The 16,648-nt window shown below is 42.9% G+C and overlaps 1 protein-coding gene across 1 annotated transcript in view; it reads right to left on the bottom strand.

Moving 5' to 3' along the window:
* TMCO3 (transmembrane and coiled-coil domains 3) overlaps nt 1-16,648 on the bottom strand; it is a 121,906-nt gene that overhangs the window by 70,180 nt on the left and 35,078 nt on the right. Inside the window, exon 6 of the mRNA XM_033948709.1 lies at nt 808-900. Coding sequence (XP_033804600.1) covers nt 808-900 — 93 coding nt within the window. The remainder of the gene's footprint in view (nt 1-807; nt 901-16,648) is intronic.

Here is a 16,648-nt window from a genome sequence, read left to right on the forward strand (position 1 = left end):
TGGGCACAAAAACAGAAGTTATAATCCAAGGTAGGCCAAGGGTGACAGGAGAATAATAGCGATGGAGTTATTTTCCCAATGTTAAGATAACAAACATCTAAAAGGCCAATATTCAGTGGAACAGTCACTACATAAAAGATACTGAATACATTATCTGGAAATCTTTATACAAACTTTCAGCCAGCCAGCAAGCCCGAAAGTATTAAAACAGTGTACATTCAGATATTTTTCTGTTTTCTGAATATGTAACTCTAAACTTAAAATGGATAATTATATGGATAGTGATTGAATATTGCTGCTATCCATAACTTCTGACACTGCCACAGGACACCTCTGGCCCTTCCTCAATTTATACACAAAAAAAGTTTTTGAATGGACAAAAATGTATCTAGTATTTATTTGCCAGCAGCAAATTTTTTAAAAACAACACACTTATTTATATTTACCACACACCTTTTTCACACCGTACATTAGGTATTTTCCTGTTCTCAGGGAATGGAGGGCTAAGTGACTTGATCAAGATCACAAGCAGCAGTAGGATTGAATTAGATTCACCTGGTTGTTGGCCAGGCTGCTCTTTCACTCCAGGGATTATTCAAAAGCTCTTAAGTGGTTATCTTCAAATGCTGGCTTAGGAGGCCAGTACAAAAAGACAGCCACATAAGAGCTTTTGAATACTTATGAGAGAGTACCTCTGAGAAAAAAAGAACTGACAACATTTTGTCTTCTCCAGCTAACAACTGACTGTTCCTTGTATTTCAATACTATAGTAGTATTCAACACAGAAATATCAGAACACAGTAATACCTTTCTCAATCTTTTTGGTGAGAACTCCAGACCAACTAGAAACAAGGTGAAGAAAACACCAAACTCTCCAAGAGTCTCCACTTGCACAATAGACTGCAAAATAAGAATTGATCACACAGTATATAAACAAAGAAATATTGCATTAATTTCAATCATTTCTAAAGTGTACAGTTTGATAATCCAACAAATCAAAAGAAAGGGCAGATTTTTGCTTTCGTAGAATATGTATATCTTTGCACATCAGCAACTGGCTTAAAACTTTCACTCTTGCCAATCCTGTTAACTGTTACTAAACTTTACGAAAGGCTTCCTAAGCAATTAAATTATAAAAACTCTGCTAACTAAAAAATGCATAAAACATACATGAACTTGAAGTCTGTTATAAAGTTAGGTGTATGGAAATTACAAATTTAAAACAAAAGTAGCTGAAACACAGCACAAATGCTCCTTGTAGCCTACAATATTGCAAGGTCATTGAAGATATTACAAAAACACAAAGCAGCACTGTATTTGTACAGAGAGAAAAGCATACCTTGGTTCTTACAATCTATTATAATCATAGGACCCATCTAGTCTAAACCTTTTCGCTTCCTATTATGTTTGACCTTAGTTTTACATCAAAATTTCCCTCCTTTCCCCAAGGATCATATATGTTTCTTCCATGCTTTCTTATATTCTTGTTCCACACACAATCAGTGCCCTTGCCACATTACATGAACCAAAAGAAAAAAACAAAGATATATGCAGAGCAACAAAATTTTGATTTTATTTACAAATATTTTATATTATGCTGCGAGAGATTCAGGGGTTTCCTCTTGCTGAAGCTGCAATTATACCTCCTGGGCAAAAGGGAGCATTAGACAAATCTAGGGGAACTACCTGTCCCAGAATGCACCGAGGGGCAGGACTCAGGCAGGGAGAAAGATATATGCCTAGTTCAGAGTTATTCAAGGGAGGTCCCAGAATGAAAATACTTCTCTGAGCTTAGGGAGCTCAGTATGAGGGAAGTTTTCCACAGCTAAGGGCTGAGAGGAGCCCTGGGAAAGACTGAGAGAGAGATTTCCAGCTGTCCTTAGTCATGGCCAGAGAGAAAGTCTGGGGAAACAGAGTGACTCCACTGAGTGAAGGAGAGACTTAAGGGAAAAGAGTGTTCATACATGACTGAGGTAAGCCACTGAATTATTGGGTTGTGGACTGTGTTAACTGCATGCAAGGCAAACCTGAATAATAAAAACTCTTGTTGTTCAATTACAAAGTATGTCCTGGCTTTGTGTGTGTGAATAAGCCTCTTGGAAATCTTACCCAGCCTTTTACATATGGTGTTTCTGCCTGGTGCCTAAGGGTCTCTGTTGCCTAGGTCGCCTCTATGTTGGAGCCCTGGAGGAAGAGGTGGATGCAATATAATTCTGTCTAAAATAAGAAGAATAGCGCTTAAAGTTGTAAAAGCACTTGACGGGCGGAGGTTTGGAAGATTTTGACACAGACAGTGTAGACATTGACTGCTCATGTCTGGTGATCTTTTGGGTAGCCTTCTCTATTTTCTCCCCAAAAAGTTAATCCCCCAAGTATGGTATGTTTGCTAATGGTCTTGTTTGTATATTAGCATCCAAGTCTGATACACTCTGAGCCATGCTGGTCTCCTCATGGCAATGGACAGTGCTGACAATCTGGAGGTGATGTCAAAGGCATCAAACACTGACCTAGCCATATATTTTCTCATTTCCAGGAAATTATTAGTAAGATGTTGAAAAGTGTTGAGTTGATCATTCGGGAGGTACTGCTCAAACTGGGATAGTTATTACACTAATGACTTCATATAAAAAGTCATATAGAAATTATATCTCAAGATTCTACTGGAGATCATGGAATTCTGAAAGAGCCTGTGACCAAACTTGTCCAATATGCTCTCCTCCCTTCCTGGAGGGGTGCTGGCATAGGTTCTTGAACTAGTAGATTTATTTAAAGCAGACTCCACTGGGACAGAGTAGTGCTGAAGCTGCGGCTTGTCAAAACCTGGGCATGCCTGAACCCTGTAAAGAGAATCCGGTTTCCTTGGTGCCACAGGAATCAATAATGGTGTCTCCCAATTTCACAACATGATGTCTTTTATAAAGTTGTGAAATGGGAATTTGAGACAGTCCCTTGAAATTTGCTCATAGTCTAAAACATCAAAGAATTCAGCTCTGAGTTCAGATTCTGATTCAAGTTTGATTGGCAGATCTTGACCCATCTGTCGTATAAACTTTGTGAATGTGAAACTCTCTGGTGGCGATGGGTCTGAAGGGATCCCAAATGACTCCTCAGCCGAGAGCTCCTAGAATCCAGAGGAAGAGGGATTAGAAAAGTCTGAGTCATATACCTCAGTGCCCGGTGAGGACAGAGAGTATTAAGATGGACAGTATCAAGAATGACATTGAGTCGAGGATGTGTACCAACTATGAAGTTGAGGAGAGTATCAAGAGGTACTTCTAGATCTTCTTCGGTAATGATCTGATGTTAAAGAAGTAGTACTTTGACATCCGGATGTTGTTCTCCTTGATCTTGACCAATGCTGATGGGGACTGTGAGATCTGGTCCTCGAGGCCCATATAGGTCAATGCTTGGGCTGGGCTGGCACCTGCTACCCAGATGCTAATGAATGTTTGGATGGAGAAACATGCTTATGCTTCTTAGCTTTTTTAACGGATAACTCTGATAGTGAGAATGCCAAGATGGTACCGACTTCGATACCAGAGATGTTTTATGCATATCATCATCGGAAGTTGCAGACATTTTCAGTGCTGTCGATGTTCCCGATGTTGATGGGAAAAGTTTGTCAAATTGGAGCTGTCTAGCCTTCAGGGATCTTTTTTAAAGTTTAGAGCAGTGCCTACATAAAAGTGGACGGTGATCAAGACCAAGACTCCAATTGTGTGGATCAGTGATTGATATGGTCCTGCTGCACCGAGTGCACCATTTAAAACCACTGAACAGCTTTGTCAAGGAGGGAAACACCGCTAATGCAAAATCGAAGGACAATGGTCCCAGGAGGTCAAGTAGAATCAATCACTGAAAACGATTTGACTTTCCCAGTCTGAAAACAGGCTTGAAGAGAGCTGAGATTTTAGCACGGCTATAGTTACATGAAGGCTGAAAGCCCAAAAACAAAAATGGAAGAAATAAAATTTTTTGGGAAAGGGAAAAATGAAACAAAATACTGAAGAAAATAAATATGGAAAGGCACAAAAAATTTGAGCTTGATGTGCTTTGGACTAACTCCAAATAGCACAGCTTCTCAGCTCCATTGAAAACTGAGAACTGATGTTCCTACGAGCCAACATCGGGCGGGAAAGCACCGGCAAATGTGCAGTACGGGTTTTCTCAAGACTTGAAAAAGTTTAAAGTTATAGTACACTTTTCCACTGTCCGTACTGAGTTTCATGGATGACATCACTCACATGTGAGAATATGTTGCTTGCTTGTCCTACGATATCAATGATTACACAGAAATGAAGGCAGCAATGCATTCTGTGCCTACCCATCACAAAGAATTGTGATGCCCTTAAATTCAGTATACTATCTAAACTAAGGCATTTTACAGCAGCTTAAGACTTATGTATATATAAAACCAACAACCCATGCTATATATCAGGGGCTGACAACCTCCTTGTTTATTTGATTCCAAATACAATCCAAACTAGTCAGTTGGCTAATGCACAGAAAAAGCTTTTTTTTTTAAAAATGTTCTTTTGCCATCTACTTTGCAGGAACTGAAAGCCCTATGAAATTGTTGGTGTTAGGCTCTTTGTGCATTCGCTCCAACTTGTACATGTGAGATTGTTTTTTGTTGTTTTTTTTTTAATTCTTTATTCATTTTTTTTATGTTACAAGTGTAGCAATTAAACTCATATGAACTTAAAGATACACACTTGATTAACTCTCATATAAGCATAAAGTTTAACATTTCATTACAAATTAATATTCTATAATATTTTAAATATTATGTAAGAAATCTAAAATTTAAATCATACTAATTGAATATAATAATCCCCCATGTGAGATTGTTAGTACAGCAGTGTACTGTATTGACCAATAGCATTTTTCACTTAAAGAAATAACAGGTCCCCCAAGTGTTTTCACTAGTTTCTATTACAGAGGGTCTTTGCTGGCTTCATGTCATTATTGCCAGGATTCCTGGGAGGAATTGAAGCACAGCACAAACTGTAGCTGGATGAAAGAGACTGACAGCTGGAGGTAAGTCAGAAAACTGTGGATTAAATGAGGCACAAAAACAAGAACATTTAGAGCTGCTATTAAAAAAATTGTACAACAGACGTTTGTGATAGATTAGCACAAGGCCTGACTATCAAGAGTGTGCTCACAAGCTAACATTTCTCACTGCATAAAATAATTTCCCCCCTCATGAGCTGTCAGATATATTGGTATTTCAGTTCAGTCAAAATACTATAGGTATCCCAAAATTGAAAGGTCAAGTATTTAGTCATATTGCTAGAATACGAAGATTTATGGGACGATCTTACACATCACTCCCAAGTAGTGCTGCCCGATTCACGATTAGAATCGGTTCACCAATTCACTTCAGGTGAATCGATTCAAATCGATTTTAAACACCAAAAAATTGGCTTCCCGATCGGACCCTCTCCCCTCGCCCCCTAAAGCAGGAGCGGAATTTTTGGATAAGCTAGATTTACCTAGGCTGCCCCCATCTGTTGGTGAAGACTTGGCCCGCCCTGTTACGGAGAGAGAAGTTCATGATGTTATTAAAGGATTGAAGGGGGTAAGTCTCCTGGGGTAGATGATCTTTCTAATATCTTTTATAAACGGCTGGGAGACCGATTATGCCCCTTATTAGTACATGTTTGTAATGGGGTGAGGGAAGGGAAGCCCTTGCCGAGATCTATGGGGGAAGCAGGTATTTAGTTGTTATTAAAGCCGGGTAAAAATCCAGAGCATTGTGGTTCTTACCGACCCATCTCGTTGCTTAATGTAGATGCTAAGATTATTGCGAAGATGCTGGCGACGAGACTGGGCCGGGTTTTACCGGAGTTGATCCACATAGATCAGTCCGGCTTTATTCAGCGACATCAAGTGGGAGATAACATAAGTCGAACATTGCATTTGATGTGGGGGGCTCAGACCTTTCAACATCCTACGGTCTTGCTCTCTATAGATGCAGAAAAAGCTTCTGACAAAGTACGCTGGGAGTTTCTCTGGGCTTTGCTTGACAGGATGGGGTGGGGGGGTGGGGTTTGGACAGTGGATTAAAAGTTTTTATATGGAACCGCGGACATGCCTCCATATTAATGACTTTTATACTAATTTTTTTTCAGCTGCCCAGCACCCATGAGAGGAGCTTGGGAGCCCTTGCTCCGCCCCTCCCCCGGACCGAAACCAGTCTTCGGGAGCCTTGAAAAAGGACTCCCCAATGAAGTGCAGCCTTTTTCAGCTGCCCAGCACCCAGGAGAGGAGCGTGGGAGCCCTTGCTCCGCCCCTCCCCCGGACCGAAACCAGTCTTCGGGAGCCTTGAAAAAGGACTCCCCAACGAAGTGCAGCCTTTTTCAGCTGCCCAGCACCCAGGAGAGGAGCGTGGGAGCCCTTGCTCCGCCCCTCCCCCGGACCGAAACCAGTCTTCGGGAGCCTTGAAAAAGGACTCCCCAACGAAGTGCAGCCTTTTTCAGCTGCCCAGCACCCAGGAGAGGAGCGTGGGAGCCCTTGCTCCGCCCCTCCCCCGGACCGAAACCAGTCTTCGGGAGCCTTGAAAAAGGACTCCCTAACGGCGTGCAGCCGTTCAGCGTGTGCGCCTTCGTGAAGCGCCGACACGGGAAGCGCCCCAACGCTGCACAGGGTGACTAGTGAATCTCCACCACAGTAACCAGCCACCACAGTAACCAGTCTCAGCAGGACTCCCAACAGCCTCAAAAGTCTCCTAGCGATAAGTATAACTAAATAACTACTAACCTCAATAATTTATACTGACTTAACATGACCATACATGACATTGCTTGGCTAGGTTTAACTGCATGACCACACAAACCTCCATGCTACTACGAACCTACATGATTTTTGCCTGAATATTGTGAAGTTTAATAATTGCCTAAATACTGTGAAGTCTATAACTGCACTGCCTGACTAGGTGAGAGCGCAAGACTACACGAACATACACGATATTGCGATCCTGCTTGTCACTGCATGAATACCGTAAAGTTGCATGAATATTGTGAAGTTTTATCATTATTATTATTGTAAAGTTTTATAATCAGCCTCATATTCATATTTGTACTGCGTCTCTACTATCACCAAGGCCATATCTGTTTCACCCATAGCCAAAATGAGGGCATCAAATACCACACAGATAGTATTATGCATCATCTACCTAACTTACTATAGATGCCAGTGTAACGACGAAAGACCCCCTGAACAAATCCCAATCCACATCTCCTGGCAAAGGCCACTCAAACAGACAAAACCAACTCCCTCTCCTCAAACCCCTTTTTAACTGCTCAGAACTCGGTCCTTTTCAAATACCCGCAGTAAACCCTAAATATAAAGCATTCAAACAACACAGAAACAAGACCAAAAACAAAAAAAACTTAAAACAACTGAAACATATTGAAACCCCCACCCCCAAACAATACAGGAACTTCAAAGGATACTATCTCAACGCCCGGTCGGTGAGAAATAAGGCACACATCATACATGACTGGATAGAACACAAAAACCCGGACATCATATTCCTAACCGAAACATGGATGATCTCAGACACAGATGTCATTATGAAGGAAATGTTACCGCAGGGCTATAAAATCGTCCCAATAACTAGAAGCTGGAAAAGAGGAGGGGGCCTAGCGATAATCCTTAAATGCTACTTTGACTTCACCAGAATGGACTCAAAAATCACAGAAGATCTGGAAATCATCACCTGCAAGATCACCAACCCCAAACTGGAAGAATCTCTAATAGCCACACTATTCTACATCCCCCCCCAATAAATGGTCAAGTGCAAAAGAAGAATTCTTTGAATACCTTTCATCCAATACCATAAAAGGCCCATACAACTTACTTCTGGGAGACATAAATGTTCACCTAGAGAAAAAGGAAAAACCAGAAGTGACAGAAATCGACTTGTTCCTAAATACCCTGGGCTTTGAAATTCCTGACAAAGAGGAAACACATGAAAAGGGACACCAACTGGACATCGTCACTTTTTCCCACAAAGACCCCGACACAAAAAAAATACAATACCATGCAGGAAAATGGGTTAAGAACATATGGTCAGATCACTATACTTTCAATTTTGAATTATGTTGGCAAAAGAAACACTCAACAGCAAAACATATAAACAAAACCAGTTTGAAAAAAACAGTCACCTGCAGAAACATCACCAATCCAACAGAATTCTGGACCCATTATGAACTACACCCCAAAATAGAGGAAGAGCAAGACTTCCCCACTAGATGGGACAAATTCACAAAAGACACACTAAATCAAATAGCTCCTGTTCAATCATACAAAAAGAACACAAGGGCATCAAAAGAATGGTATGACGCCGAATTATTAGCCCTCAAACAAGATCTCAGAAAACTGGAAAGAGTATGGCAAAAAACAGACAAAGTGGAAGATAAAATTAAATGGAAACAAAAAATGAAAAATTACAAGAATCGGATCAAAGAAAAGCGTTATAACTGTTATGCACAGAAAATAGGAACAACCAATACAAACAGTAGAGAACTATTCAAACTAGTAAGCAAAATAACAGACACCACACAGATACTACAGAACCATCACGATCAAATCCCAGAGGTCTCCACCCTAGCCAACCACTTTAGGAAAAAAATCACCGACCTCAGAGCCTCAATACCCCCTCCTCCACCCAATCTTGAATTCAACCTCAAAACGCAGAGTAGTGAATCCAAAGGCGATATGAGCTGGAATCACTTCGAGCCCCCAGATTGGAATAACTTCCTTGCACTCTTCAACAAATACTCCAAATCAAATTGTCTACTAGATGAATGTCCATCTAAGATCATGCAAGATGCAATACCAGAATTTAAGAGGGACCTATTTAACTGGGCAACTTACTCTCTCAAAAATGGAACCTACCTGGAAAATATGGGACACATCCTAATCACACCCATACCCAAAGACCAGAAGATCTCGCTCACACTGGCGTCCAACTACAGACCCATAGCGAGCACCCCCTTTTTCACCAAAATGCTGGAAGGGCTGGTCAACTTGGAATTAGTAAATCACTTAGATAAGTACTCTCTCCTAAATGACCACCAATCTGGATTCAGAAAAGGATTCAGCACCGAGACAGTCCTAGGCTCTCTCCTTAACCACCTATACGACCTTTTCAATCAAGGTTCCAGCGCCTTGATCCTACAGTTAGACTTCAGCAGTGCCTTCGATCTCGTGGACCACGAAACTATGCTTAGGTGCCTCGACGAAATGGGAATATCAGGAAGAGTGTGGACCTGGTTCCAAGGTTTCCTAACCAAACGATCTTATCAAGTGGTCCATGAAGGAAATTACTCTGAACCCTGGAAAAGCCCCTCAGGAGTCCCACAAGGATCCCCCCTATCTCCCACCTTGTTCAATATATACATCTCTTCTCTAGGCCACCTTTTACAAAAGCTTAACCTAACTTATTATATATATACAGACGACATCTCCATATTAATACCAATAACAAATGTGACCTCAACCAACTCAAAACATATCTCCTCCATCATGCTCGAAATAGAAAAATGGACTTTAAACTTCAAACTGAAATTAAACTTAGAAAAGACAAAGATTTTCCTTGCTAGCCCAAACGAGAAAATCTCCACAACTACAATATATGTAAACGGCCATGATCACCCAATACTAAAAACCATAAAAATACTGGGAGTCACCCTGGATACCCACCTGTCCCTGACCGAGCACATAAACTCGGTGACTAAAAAATGCTTCTTCATCCTTTGGAAACTGAAAACCATAAAAAAATACTTCGACCCACTATCCTTCAGAATATTGGTACAATCACTTATTTTATCCACCCTGGACTACTGTAACATTGTCTACTTGGGAATATCTAAAAAAAATGTGAGAAAACTGAGAATAGTTCAAAATACGACCATCCGTCTAATATTCGGACTAAAGAAGAGCGATCATGTTAGTCCATTCTACAAACTCCTTCATTGGTTACCAATTGAAGCACGAATTCTATTCAAATTCTCCTGCCTCTGCTATAAACTAATCTGGGGACTGGCCCCCAGCTACCTACTACCTCATTTCGAATTCCACTCCTCTATTAGGCCTACCAGAAACCGTAACCTCTTTACCTACCCAAATATCATAGGCTGTAGATATCGCACCTTCTTTGATAGAACATTCAAATTCCAAGCAGGTAGACTGCAAACTTGGACAGGCTACTTCACATATGCCGCCAGAGAATCATATAGTATCTTTAGGAAAGAACTAAAAACCACATTGTTTAAGAAATTTATAACCTAACCAGACTTCTCCTCTAAAATCGGAGCCTCCTCCCATCCCAAGGAGTCCGTCTACCCTCTTCTGCCAAAATTTCTATCTTTAATTGTTACCAGTTTTTCCCACTGGTGCCCGTCCTTCGTTCAAATGTACCAAGTTATCTTTTTCACCTTCGCAGCCTTGCACCTTTGTAACTCAAAGCGCAATCTCCTTTCTCTTCTCCTACTTATGCTCTGAATATCGTCGACTGTATAATGCTACTCATTGTGAAACCATGTAATACACAGCCCTGTAACTCTCCTGTTACTATCACTAGATGTTCAATGCTATACTCTGTAATTCGCTGTCTGTACAGTTTCTCTTCATTGTAAACCGCCTAGAAGTCGCAAGATTGTTGGCGGTATATAAGAATAAAGTTATTATTATTATTATTATTATATTCATTGTGGAACGCGTCAGGGGTGTCCTTTGTCACCCCTGTTGTTTGCTCTATACTTGGAACCATTGGCGTGTTATATTAGGGGATTGCATATGGGAGGCCGGGAACATAAAATATCTTTGTTTGCTGATGACATTCTTTTATATGTTCGTGACCCATGTTCTTCGTTTCCAGTATTAGTAGAAGTGTTTCAAGAGTTTCATCAGGTCTCGGGATTTACCATTAACTGGGATAAATCAGAGTTTTGGGGGGTTTCTATAACGGATGTTGTAGCACAGGGATTGGTGACAGATTATTCATTTAGAAGAGCACAGACTTGTATTAGATATCTGGGGATCCAGCTTCCGCAAGATTTGTCGAAACTCTATGCACTTAATTATGCTAGGATAGTGCGACAGGTTCGAGCAGATTTGCAACACTGGCAAGGGTTATGGTTGTCCTGGTGGGGATGGATTGCGGTGATTAAAATGAATATATTACCTAGATTATTGTTTTTATTTCAATCGCTGCCGCTTGCGGTCCACAGAGGGGTCTTACAGTTGTTACATAGAGAATTTCGTTTGTTTATTTGGCGGGGTAAAGCACCACAGATTGGCCAATCGGTGCTTTGGGTGGCTAGAGAGGAGGGTGGTAGAGCTGTCCCAAATCTCCACTGGTACTTTTTAGCAGCACAGCTTCGCATGGTGCTAGACTGGGTTATAGCGGACTTTAAACCAGGAGTACAAATTGAACAGAGTTATGTTCCATTTGTTTTGCTGAAGCATTGGATGTGGACCTCATCTGCCGAGGTAGATAAAGAGGGGTGACAAATCCTTTCTTTGGGCATTTAGTGCACATCTGGGGGAAATTTTGTCATATTGAGGGGCGTGATAGGAGTTGTCTACACTGGCTCCTATACGGGGTGAGCCGCAGTTTTGGGGGGGGCAGGCTCGGGGGATATTTTGTACATGGGAGGAGAGGGGGTATATTACATTCAGGGATTTGCTTAGAGGGGGGAAAATACCTACCTTTGAGGAGCTGATCAGGAGAGATGAGAGGTTTCGGGGTGATTTTTTTGGGTATATGCAAATTCATCATTTTATGATTGCAGTAGGATGGGGAAGGGGCAATTTAAGGAAGGGGAATGTTTAGAAAACTTAAGGGGTTTACTGGGTAAGGTTCTTCATCCCATTTCTGTAATATATAGATATTTGAGGGGTCACAAGGTAGTTCACTTTCCTTTCCGGCACAAGTTTCAGACTGATGAATGGGTACGGATTTGTGAGGAGGTGCAAAAGGCACCCTCCTGTGTCTTAATTCAAGAAAACGCTTATAAGGTTTTAACCAGATGGTATTACACTCCAGACAGGGTGCACCTTATGTACCCCCAGGTTTCTAATGTTTGTTGGCACTGTGGGATGGCACCTGGTACCTTTTATCATATCTGGTGGGACTGTCTGATAATCCAGGCTTTCTGGCGAATGGTCACAAATGAGCTGACACAGTGGACACAGGAACAGGTCATGCTTTTATCGAAAGACTGCTTGCTGGGGACCCAAAATGAGAGAACATGGCCTTGGCAGACTAAATTACTGCGCTTGGGTCTTGCGAGCGCTAAATGCCTTATTGCCTTGTATTGGAAACGCTTTGTTGCTCCCACTAAGGAGGAATGGGTACTTAAGTGTAATAAATTGGCCCAGATGGAATGTTTGGTGGTTAAACATTCCGGATTCTTTGACCAGCAATGCCATACATGGCAGAAAGTATTTCAGTGCCTTTAAGTGTTTTCGAAGGGGGGGGGGTTGGGGAATGCTAGGGGAGTCCTCTGCTGAACTCACAGACAATTCTTCCTTTGGAGGGTATTTGTGTTTCGAGAGGGGAGGTGGATGGGGGGGGTTTCGAATTTACATTGCGTGGTTTGGGAAGGGGTGTTGGGGGGGGGTTCCCTGATGGTGTTATTTTCTCTTATGTTTTTTCTTTTTGCTGAATGTCAGGAAGGGTTCATCAGGTATCACTTTGACTATTGTGCTTTCGTGTTTGCTTTTTGTTGGTGGTACACTGATTTTGCCTTGTGTACTTTTCTTGTACAGTGCTCTTTATGATTGTATTATGCTTTTACTTGTTCTTATATACAAAATATTTTCTAATAAAAATTAAAAAAAAAACAAAAAAAGAAAGGGAGAGAAGTTGGACACAAGGAATGGTGTGGGGGGGGAATAGAGATACTGGATAGGAGGATAGTTGGTAAAAGAAAAGGAGAGAAGGTGAACCCTGGGGTGGTGGGGAAGGAGGGAGAGATGCTGGATGAAAGGGAGTTAAGAAAAGGTGGATCTGTGGATGGAGATGAAAAAAAAGAAAGATGCAAGACCTCCGGGGGAGGGAAGGGAAACGGAAGGGGAGGACGGAGATTGCAGATGGATGGTTAGCACGGAGAAAGAAGAAGGAAGGAGACCCTGGCAAGCAAGTTATCGGAAGACAACCAGAGCCTGGGACCAACAAGATTTGAATAATGATCAGACAACAAAAGGTAGAAAAACTAATTTTATTTTCTGTTTTGTGATTACAATATGTCAAATTTGAAACGTGTATCCTGCCAGAGCTGGTGTTAGACCGTAAACATGAGCTAGGATTTAACTGAGAGAGAAAAATTCTTTTTTGTTTGTTTATTTTGTTTACACCACAGCGCCAGTGTGGTTAGGAGAAGGCAAAGGGGGTGAAGAGGCTATAAAATAAACCCACCAGGATGTTTGAAAAAAACACCCAACTGGGCAGGAAAATCGAATCGAATAGAAAAACCAATTCAATAGGCTGAATCGAATCAAAATTTTTTTTCCTGAATCGAGCAGCACTACTCCCAAGCCTTTGAGACTTGCATCTGTAGACAGAATCACCCAATCTGAGATCCAAAGGAGAAGGCCCCTGGAAAATGAGAGGGTTGCAACCACCAGGCAAGATTGTTCCTTGCTACTGTCGTCCAGGGCAGAGATGAATCTAACGGGTTCCACTAGGGATTCAAGCACGCAAGCAGAGCATCCTGCAGTGGGCGCAGCCAGGCTCTTGCCCAAGGAATCACATTGATTATTGCTACCATGGTCCCCAGATCCTATAGTTACTGCCATACCATCGGGACCAGAGTGGCCAGAAGGTCCCTGATAACCTGACAGAGCTTCTCCTGACGGGACTCAGGCAGGAACACATTGTTTTTTCCTGTGTGAAAATGAACTCCTAAGTATTCCAAATCCTGTATCGGCTCAAGGTGACTTTTCCTGAAACTGATCACCCAGCCCAGGCACTGCAACAACTGAACCACCTGCTGAACAGCCTGACGCTACTTGGACTCCGAAGGCGCTCTGATGAATCAGTCATCCAGATAAGGGTAAACCAGGACACCCAGGGTGTGAAGATGGGCCACCACCACCATCACCTTGGTGAAGGTCCTGGGTGCCGTCACCAACCCAAAAGGCATCACCGCAAACTGGAAATGTTGCTCCAAGATGTGAAACCTCAGATACTTCCGGTGGTCTGGAAAAATGGGGATGTGGAGATACGCCTCCATCAGATTCAAAGAGGCTAGGAACTCCCCCGGTGCCACCAATGCTATTGCACCATCCACCAATGCTAGCGCACCATTCTCCATGCGGAAGCGAGGCACTTTCAGCGCCACATTGACCACTTTGAGGTCCAAAGCCTTTCTTTGGAACGATGAAGAATATTGAGTATCTCTAGAGTCCAAGTCTCGCTCTGGAACAGGTTCTATGGCTGCAATATTGAGTAATCTGTGGACTGTGGCCTGCACTTGAACCGCCTTCTCGGGCCAGCCTAACAAGGAATCCAGAAAATACTTAGAGGACAGAGAAACCAGTTTAAGCCAACTCTGAGAATCTCCAAGACCCAGCGGTCAGAGGTAATAGCCTGCTACTCCACCAGAAAAGCCAACAACCGCCCCCCAATGTGCAAGGGGGGGGAGGGAGACATCGGCCTGGCGTCAGAATTATTTCTTTGCAGGAGCCGCCGGATCACTCCCTATGGATGGTTGATGAGAACCACTGAAGCGAAGTCTGGCAGATGAAAAGGACCACTGGCCCACGGGAGGGCCCGAGTACAGACGAGAGCTCGTGAAGGATGAAAATTAGGATGCCCCAAACCCCTGGAGGGGTGAGATCTATTCACAGGCAGCGACTTGGGCCTGCGATCCTGCCATGAGGTCATCGAGACCCTATCTGAAAGCAGCTGTCCCTTAAAAGGCAACTGGCTCAAGATTGCTTTAGAAGACGAATCACCAGACCACTGCTGAATCCAGAGCATCCTGCGGGCCAAAACGGAATAGGCGGTAAGCTTATTATAGATTTTCAAGATGTCATACAAGGCATCAGCCATTTAATCCACTTCCAAGATTATAAAATCCAAGTCATGAAGCACCACAGTGTCAGGATCATGGTGTAGCTTGGAATGGCATGCCTGGGCCACGAAAGAGGCCGATGCTGTCTTAACACCAGCAGCCGCCGAATCAAGCAGGCCATTAATGACAAAATCCACACGTCAGTCCTGAACATCTTTCAGGACCACTCTCCCGTCACTGGGGAGAGAAATGCGCTTGGTGACCTGCGCCACCGAGGAACCTGGGAAGCAAAGCACTTCGGGGAAGCAAAGCACTTGTTAAAGGCATCCACCATAGGATAAAGCCGCACCATGGTGCGAGTACATTTCAAGGTTCCCTCAGGAGTCACCCAGATGTCCATAAGAATCCCAATAAGGTCAGGATGATCAGGAAAAGAGGAAGATTGTGGCCTCTGGTCACTCATGAGGGAACATTCTGCAGTAACAGGATGCTCAGACTGCAGCTTTAATTCCTGGAGAGATTCAGAGATCAAATTCACAAGATGTGTGTGCTTGAAAATTCTGAGCACAGTGGGAACCTCCCCCAAATCAGGGACTCTACAATGATTCAGATCCTGGAGATCTGCTAGATCTGCCACATCTGAGGCTGTCAGAGTGCCCCCCTACAAAAGCAGAGGTATGGAAAGCATATTTAGCACAAACATAGGCAATACCGGCTTACTTGATGACATCTCTAAGGGCAAGAAAGAGAAAAGACCCTGGTCCAAAGGAGCGGGAGTCCCTGTGACTGTCACAGAGGTTGGCAGAAGGGAGACAGGCAGAGACATTTTAACCAAGTATGCCTGAATAACATATTAACAAAATCCAGAGAAAACCCATCCTCAGCGGTGGGAGCCGACCCCTGGATACCAGATTTGGAATGTTTGGAGAATTTACGAGGTTCATTTTCCAAGACGTGCTTGCATTTTGCCGTAGTATCACCTGCGCACTCCCCAGGGACCCACACACCATTTTCATCGGAGTTGGGGCAGAAGGCACTAGAAGACCATCTTTGGAGGCTGAAGGCATTGAATTCGGGCAAGTCTTGGACTATTCACAGATTGCAGCGCACATGTAACATGGCTGCACATGAGACACAAATATATTAGGCAATAAAATGATATTTTTCTAAGGTTTTATTATCTGATATCAAAATCCACAAGCAACCTTAGATATTTTCAGTTTTAACCCATTTTAAGACCTTAGCGGTGCAAACTGTGTGTAGATTTCATTCACAGGTTCATTAGCACCAAAATCTTCATCGGTCCATTTTTTATAAATTTTTATGTATACAATCAAACCTCGGTTTGCGAGTAACCCGGTTTGCGAGTGTTTTGCAAGACGAGCAAAACTTGTCTCGCAAACCGAGTGTTGACTCGATTTGCGATCGCCCCCCCTCCCCCCGAGTACCAGCACCCCCCGCCCGAACAACTTGAAACTTACCCCCCGTCTGGCACTGGCACGCAGCCCACAGGACGTGCCGGTGCCGCTTGAAGAACTTCCTGCCTCTGCCGGGCCTTGAGCCGGAACTCCTGCTATAGCACTCATGGAACCGGCAGAACCAAGGTATTTGAA

This window comes from Geotrypetes seraphini, chromosome 6 (genome assembly GCF_902459505.1).
Source record: "Geotrypetes seraphini chromosome 6, aGeoSer1.1, whole genome shotgun sequence".
NCBI lineage: Eukaryota > Metazoa > Chordata > Amphibia > Gymnophiona > Dermophiidae > Geotrypetes > Geotrypetes seraphini.